This window comes from Budorcas taxicolor, chromosome 10 (genome assembly GCF_023091745.1).
Source record: "Budorcas taxicolor isolate Tak-1 chromosome 10, Takin1.1, whole genome shotgun sequence".
NCBI classification, from domain to species: Eukaryota; Metazoa; Chordata; class Mammalia; order Artiodactyla; family Bovidae; genus Budorcas; species Budorcas taxicolor.
Window position 1 is genome coordinate 100,464,618 of NC_068919.1, and position 7,282 is coordinate 100,471,899.

General features: G+C 63.1%; 1 protein-coding gene across 9 annotated transcripts in view; it reads right to left on the reverse strand.

Annotated features, from left to right (window-relative positions):
- The window catches only part of TTC7B (tetratricopeptide repeat domain 7B), a 267,251-nt gene extending 262,002 nt beyond the window's left edge, over positions 1–5,249 (reverse strand). For all 9 annotated transcript variants that reach the window (XR_008199968.1, XM_052646213.1, XM_052646211.1 and 6 more), the window contains exon 1: positions 5,103–5,249. Coding sequence is in view for 8 of the 9 variants with exons in the window: in XM_052646213.1 (XP_052502173.1) it covers positions 5,103–5,223 (121 nt within the window). In the remaining variant the exon portion in view is untranslated. The remainder of the gene's footprint in view (positions 1–5,102) is intronic.
- Positions 5,250–7,282: the final 2,033 nt, after the last annotated feature.

Sequence of the window (7,282 nt, forward strand, 5' to 3'; positions counted from 1 at the left end):
GAATACTGACGTGTGCGGTCTCACTCTGCGCTTGTCTTCTCAGAGGCCAACGGCCCTTTCTGAGAGGGAAGGACGGCTGGGGGGAAACGCACGATCTTGACGGACAGGAAGGCTTCCGACCTGCAGAGAGGCCCAGAGCCGAACGCCACGAGCTCCGGGGAGAGAGGAGCAGCTCGGGGAGGGCGCGGTCCAGGAGCCAAGTCAGCCGAGGGAGGGGGCGCCAGGGCCGGCAGGGAGGACAGGACAGGCACCAGGGGCGGCCGCGGGACCCCACCCTCCTGACCGCCCCAGCCTGAGGCCCCGCCCTGACGTCGCGGGCAGGGGTCGAGCGGGGAGCCACAAGGCCTCCTGCCCCGACCACAGCAACCACGAGCCCGGGCGGCTTAGAGCCACTGGCGCGCCACCACCGGACGACTGCGTCCTCCGGGCCCCAGAATCAGAACAGGTGGGCTTCCACAAAGGCACGTGCTTCAGAGGACAGACCATCTGAAAGCAGGATGCGCCCGGACGGGGAGGGCCAGGAGGGGACTCCACAGTCCCCTTCCCCTGGGTCTGGGGGGTGGACTTCGGGGAGTCGGGGGCACCCCGGGATTCCCCTAAAGGCCAGGCCCACCTCCTCACCCCGCCGCAGGCTCTCAGCTGCACCTCGGCCTGGTTTCCAAAGAAGCTCCTCGGGCCGGCGGGGAGCCCCACTTCCCATCCACCAACGCCTCCCCCTCTCTGGGAACACTCCAGGGGCCTGAGCAAGCCCAGCCCTTCTCCCGAACAGGAAGCCATAGTGCCGCCCGGGGCCCCTAGAAGCACAGGAACATCGGCTGTTGGCCCAGGCAAGACCCTCACTCCACCCGATGGTCTATACTTGGTGACCAGACTTTGCCCCCTCTCTCCAGACACTCTTGATTTCAAGCATCAGTTCGCTCCCCGTCCATCACTAAGGGGTAATTAAAGGATCTCAAGATCACCCCTAAGCAGAAGGGCGGTGGTTCCTTCCAGAAGACACCCTCATTAGGGCCCAACTGTTCCCAGTGGCCGAGCTGTCTGAGCGGCTGAGTGTCCTGGGGGGCGGGGAGGCCCGCGCCGTCTGGGGGGTCGGGGGGCTCCAGTGACGGCCCTGTTGCTGGCCACGCAGCCGTCCGACTAGGCGCTGCTCAGGCCTGTGTCTCGGGGTCTCCGCGCTTCCTCCCCAGCAGGGGAGAGCCAGGACTGGCCGGCCTCGCCCAGGGTCAGGGGAGGGCGAACCCCGGTTCTGCAGGTACCGCAACCCACTCCATCCTCACAGCCACCGGCCGGAGCGGGCGTTATCAACCCAATCTCACGGAGGAGGAAAGCGCGCTCAGAGAGAGCGCGGCCACGCAGCCGCAGGCGGAGTCCGAATGAAGGGGGAGGCCGGATCACGGCCCTGGCTCACGGGAGGCGTGGAGGCGGCCGCCGGGAGGAGCAGGCAGCTGCGGGGGCCTCGGAGCCGGGCGGGGTGCGGGCCGAGAAGGGGCCGATGCGCACGGCTCCGAGTCCACCCGGCCCGACCCCGGCCCAGCCCCGCCGCTGGCCCCCACGCTGCCCCCGCCGGCCGCGCCGGCCCGGGGGTCTGCGCCGGCTCCAGGCTCGCGCGGCCTCGCGCCCGCAGCAACCCCGCGGGCCCGGCGCCCAGCTGGTTCCTCGCGGTGGAGTGATCAGGACCGGGGTGCGGTGTGAGGCGGGAGGGACTGCAGGGCTCTGTTTCCAGCCCGGCCTGGCCCTTTTCTTCCGTATCCATCTCGGCAAAACTGTGAAACCAGGTTATCTCACAGGAGGCGCCGGAGCGGCTCTGAGAGCGGCCGCCGTCGCCGCCCTCCCGGGCGGGCAGCCCTGCCCCACGCGGCCGCGCGGAGCGGACGGCCTGCGGCCAGGGCGGCACCGAGGACCCCGACGCTTCTGCTCAGAGCCTCCTGGGGTTCCCACGTCGCGCAGAGGAAGCCCGGAGCGTGAGCCGTGACCTCTGAGGCCCCGCCATCTGGCCCCGCCACCTCGGCCCTTGAGGTCCCCTCCCTGGGCCGCACTGCGCCGGCGGAGCGCTTATCTCAGGCCGCCGCCCCGCCGCCCTTCCCCAGCCGCCCCGCTGAAGCCAGCAGCCCGGGCCCCCACCCCGTCGCAAAGCACGTGTTCCCTTCCGCGCTCTGTTCTTCTGATGCCACTTCACGCTGTCTGACAGCCCGCACGTTTCACTTAGTGATTTTATCATATACGGCACCCCTTCCCCCTTAGAAGGCGGGTGTCACACAGGGGCAGGGACGTTTCCCGTTTTTGTCTGATTTGGTCACTGGTGTATCCTCAGGGCCATCGACAAGCACGTGGCAAGCACTCGGTGTGGAATGAATGAATCCAGGAATGAGTGAAGGGCCCACCTACTAAGGCTCTGGGGCTCGCCCTGGGAGCCTTTAGGCTCCTTTGAATCTCACAGCAACCCCTACAATAAGTCTTTTAATCCAAGATGAAAAAATGGATGCTCAGAGTGATTACTAATTTGGCCAAGGTCACAGAGTTAGGAAGTGCCAGGCCCGGGACTCAGGCTCGGGTCCGGTGGGCTCTGATGACGGTGCCCGTTTCTGCCTGTGGTTGCCGTCAAGGCAACTGTCTCGGTATGACAAACAGGACACTCACTCCCTGTCCTTATTCCAAACAGCAAGTGTGTTAGTTTACGGATTTTGCCAAATCTGTCCCAAATGTGAGGTCCAGTGCACCAGGTGGAGGTCCCGCTGCAGCCAAGGGGAAAGACGCTCCTTCAGACACTGCTCTGGACCCAAAGGAGAGCCTCAAGAGTCCTGCTTGGCCTCATCCTTCACCTTTGCTTTATTTTTTGAACCTTCCTGAGCAATGTCTTTGACCTTTTCTTGTCTGTGAGACCTGCCATCAAAGACTGCTGTCTGCCATGCAGTTCCTGGAGGCAGAAATCTCTCTCGAGTTGCCCCAAACCAAACGTGCACACACACCCAAGGCCCACCGTGTGCTGTACAACTGGCTCCCCAGCACCGACCCCAAGCCCCACCAGGGGCTGAGCCTGAGACCACGGGGGCCAGGCCTCGGAAAAGGAGCCGAGCCTGGAGCCATGAGGGCGAGAGAGGCCCAAGCGCCCGGAGTCCATCCACCTCTCATTCCAAAGACCGCCCTAGGCGGAGTCACCCACGGCCCCACCCACCGTTCTCACAAGACTGTTTCCCTCAAATCACTGCTCACTGTCTGAAGCTACCAGGCTTACTGTATTTGGTTACATCTGTCTCCCCAGAGGAGGCCGCGCATGAGGGTAGGAGCTGTTCGCCATTATCGACACTTGGCACAGGTGGGCATGCAAATATTGGTTGAATGAGTAAATAAAGCAGGAAACAGGTGGATTCTGAAGGAAAAAATCAGAGGCCTCCAAAATGAACCCATTTAATCCTAAGATCGACCTGCCCTGACAGTATTATGTGCCCACACAGCTGGGAAGTGACAAAGGAGACCCAGGACTGTCTAAATCCGAAGACACAAGAAAATGCTGCAGGTACAGGGCAGAGACCCTGATGCTGGGAAAAATGAGGGCAAAGGGGGAAGAGGCAGCGGAGGCTGAGATGGTTAGATAGCATCACTGACTCAGTGACATGAATTTGAGCAAACTCCAGGGGACAGTGACGGACAGGGAAGCCTGGCGTGCCGCAGTCCATGGATGGTGACCCTTACAGGCACGGCAAGGTCAGGCTGCCACTGGGGCCCAGGGAACCGAACACCTTTGCCTCAAATGCTGATTCAGTTAAGAAGAGTCAACATTCCCCACCATGCTGAGCCCAGGTAGCTCTGTGCTTCCACCGTGCCCCTGGCATGAAGAGTCAACATTCCCCACCATGCTGAGCCCAGGTGGCTCTGTGCTTCCACCGTGCCCCGGGCATGATCACGGCACCGGCACCTGGCCAGGAAACACCTGTCCGAAGCCGGGACCATAGCTGAGAGCGTGCAAAACCCGCTCTCATTTTGAGGCACTAACACCATAAAAGGCCCACACACACCATCCTTGAAGAGGACACGTGCCATCTCTCCACTTCTGGGCAGTTTGGGTGAGACGGCTGAAAACAGGGGATGCCCTTTCTGAGAACAGCGTCATTCATTCATCCGTCTGGCTGGCATGTGCTTGCCCAGCCTCAGGAGGCCAGAGATGAAATGGGACAAAACCTCTGCCCTCTTGCCAGTCCATTGGTGCCTGTGGTTTTGACGGGCACGAAAAGACAAGCAAATATTAAGGATACTTGCTTCCAAAACAAATAAGGCCACGTGGGGCTGTGCCTTGGGAAATGGGGTTCTGGGTGCAATTTTCATTCCATCAGGTACAAGAACCAGTTGAGTCAACAGGGGTCCTAGGCTAACTCCGGGCCCCAGGCTGCTACTACTTCGGGGCTCTGTCCCACCCACTCTTCCTCTGGGCCCTGAGCCCCTCACATACCCACCCCCATTTCCCAATCTCCCCATTTCGCAACATTCCTCGACCACGTTCCCACCTCTCTGCTCAACACTCTCCCTCTTGACGCCTCTCACTCTCTTTCCCCGTGTTCCCGAACCTGACCTCCCCATACCCTCCGCTTCTCCTCTGTCGGGACCCCAGGACACACGTCTCAACCTGCCTTCCGCCACCCCACACACACCCCAACTCTGGGCTTCCGCCTGGAGCCCTTCCATGCCATATGTTTACAAAGCGTGTGTCCCAGGGGTCTCGGTTCAGCCCCGCTCACTCGCAGGACTCCCCTAAAGCCGTCGTGACTCGGAGCACACCACCCGCGCAGCCTGGACCCCCCCTACATCCGCCGCCAAGTCCTGAGGACGCGCCCCCGCCCGTCACACCCGACTTCTCTGAAGCCCAGGCCGGCCCCCGACCCCGGGAACCCGGTGAGACCCGCACCCCGACTCGGCCGGGAGCCCGCCCTGCGCCGGGGCCCCGGCGCCCCCCCCCCCCGCAAGCGCTCGGCCGCGGGTCCCCCGCCGATCGCGCCCCCCACCCCGGCCCCGGAGGCCCCGGAGGCCCCGGCCCCGCGCGCGCCCCCGGGCGCCGCGCCCCGCGAGCGGCGGGGGACCGGCCGGCGCCGGACGGAGGCCGCGGCGCCTACCGTGGGCGATGAGCTTGGCCGACAGCTGCCTCGCCAGCTCGGGGATCCGCTCCCACTGGCTCTCGGAGCGGCAGCGCTCGATCTCCGTCTCCAGCCGCGAGCCCGCCTTCCTGGTCGCCATCGCGGCCTGGCCGCCGCCGGCCGCCGCCTCCCTCCCCGCCCGGCTCCGCGCGGCTCGGCTCCGGCGCGGCGGGCGCGCCGCTCGGGGGGCGGAGGCGGCGGCCGGCGCGAGGAGCGCCCCTGCCGGCCAGGGCCGGAGCCGCCGCCGGGCCGGGCTGCGGGAGGCCGGGGGGCTGCGGCCCGGATCGGGGCGACGGCGGGGCCGGGCGGGGCCCGGGACCCGGGAGGGCGGCGCAGGGCCTGCGGAGGCAGCGAGGGCGGCGGCCCTGCACACCCGCGGGCGCGGTGACCCTGGCGCAGGTCCCGGAGCGGGCGGGACTGGGGCGCGGGCGCGAAGGGGAGCCTGCCCGAGCGTGCCCTGGCTCTCAGGTTTGGGGGGCCGTCTCTCCGGGCCTGGCTGCGCTCCTGCCCCCGAGCAGGCCCCTTCTGCGCCCGGAGGCCTCCCGGCACCTGGTCCCAGGCGGGTGGAGACGCGTCGAGGGCCCCGCAGCTGCCCGGGGCCCCATAAAAGTCTGCTGTCGAGCTGGACTGAGCCCGGCAAGGACCGCCAGCCCAGACGCCCGGTCCCTTGTCCTCCGAGCAGGATCACCAGTGGGGTTTCCTCGTCCCGAGCCTGCAGGCTCAGAGCTGAGGTGGTGGTTGTGCAGTCGCTCAGCCCCTTCCGACTCTTTGCGACCCCCCCGCAGTTGAGCTGAGGCCAGGTGTCCAAATGTGCCTTCCTTCAGCTATCCGATGACTGTGGAGTGATCGCTTAAGAAAGCGACCAGAACACCTTCCTTGGTTACATTCCGGCTGGGGGCTAAATAAGCAAAATGAAGTAGGAAGTTAGAAGATAAAAGTGGTTAGTTGAAGAAACAGTCGTTCAGTCTCTCAGTCCTATCTGACTCTTTCCGACCTCATGGGCTGCAGCACGCCAGGCCTCCCTGTCCATCATCACCTCCCACAGTTTACTCAAACTGATGTCCATTGAGTCAGTGATGCCATCCAGCCATCTCATCCTCTGTCGTCCCCTTCTCCTCCTGCCCCCAATCTTTCCCAGCATCTGGGTCTTTTTCAGTGAGTCGGTTCTCATCAGGTAGCCAAAGTGCGGTAGTTTCAGCTTCAACATCAGTCCCTCCAATGAACACCCAGGACTGATTTCCTTTAGGATGGACTGGTTGGATCTCCTTGCAGTCCAAAGGACTCTCAAGAGTCTCCTCCAACACACAGTTCAAAACCATCACTTCTTCGGCGCTCAGCTTTCTTTACGGTCCGACTCTCACATCCATGCATGACCACTGGAAAAACCATAGCCTTGACTAGACGGACCTTTGTTGGCAAAGTAGTGAAGAAACAGAGCAGAGTCCAATGAGAATAAAGACCTGAGCAGGTGGCGGGTGTTGTGATTTTAAACGGGATGGTGGCTTTGATGAAGTGGCATTGGGCCAAGGTCTGAAGCAGGTGAGAAGAGTATCTTGGGGAGAAGTGTCTGAGCAGAGAGGTCTGGGGCTTGCTTAATGGGTTGGGGTTTGGAGAACTCAGAGATAGGAGTTGGAGTCGTAGCTCACGTTGGGCCTCCAGACCTCTATGGAGACTTTGGCTTTTCCTCTGGTTAAATGGGGCCTCCGTGCAGGACTTTTAACGAAAGAGTGGCAACCCACTCCAGTGTTCTCGCCTAGAGAATCCCGTGGACAGAGGAGCCTGGTGGGCTGCTGTCCATGGGGTCACACAGAGTCAGAAACGACTGAAGCGACTTAGCATGCATGCATGCATTGGAGAAGGAAATGGCGACCCACTCCAGTACTCTTGCCTGGAGAACCCCACGGATGCAGGAGCCTGGTGGGCTGCCGTCTGTGGGGTCGCAGAGTCAGACACGACTGAAGCGGCAGCAGCAGCAGCAGTCACAACACGACCTGCATTTTAGGGGCATCCCTGTGGCCACAGGACTGAGGACACAGTAGTCTGGGCAGGAGACGGTGCTGCATGGGCCAGGCTGGTGAACGGGGCACCGAGAGGGTTACATTCTGGGTGCTGGGTCTGAGGGTGGAGCTGACGTCTGGAATGCCAGCTATGAGGAGCAG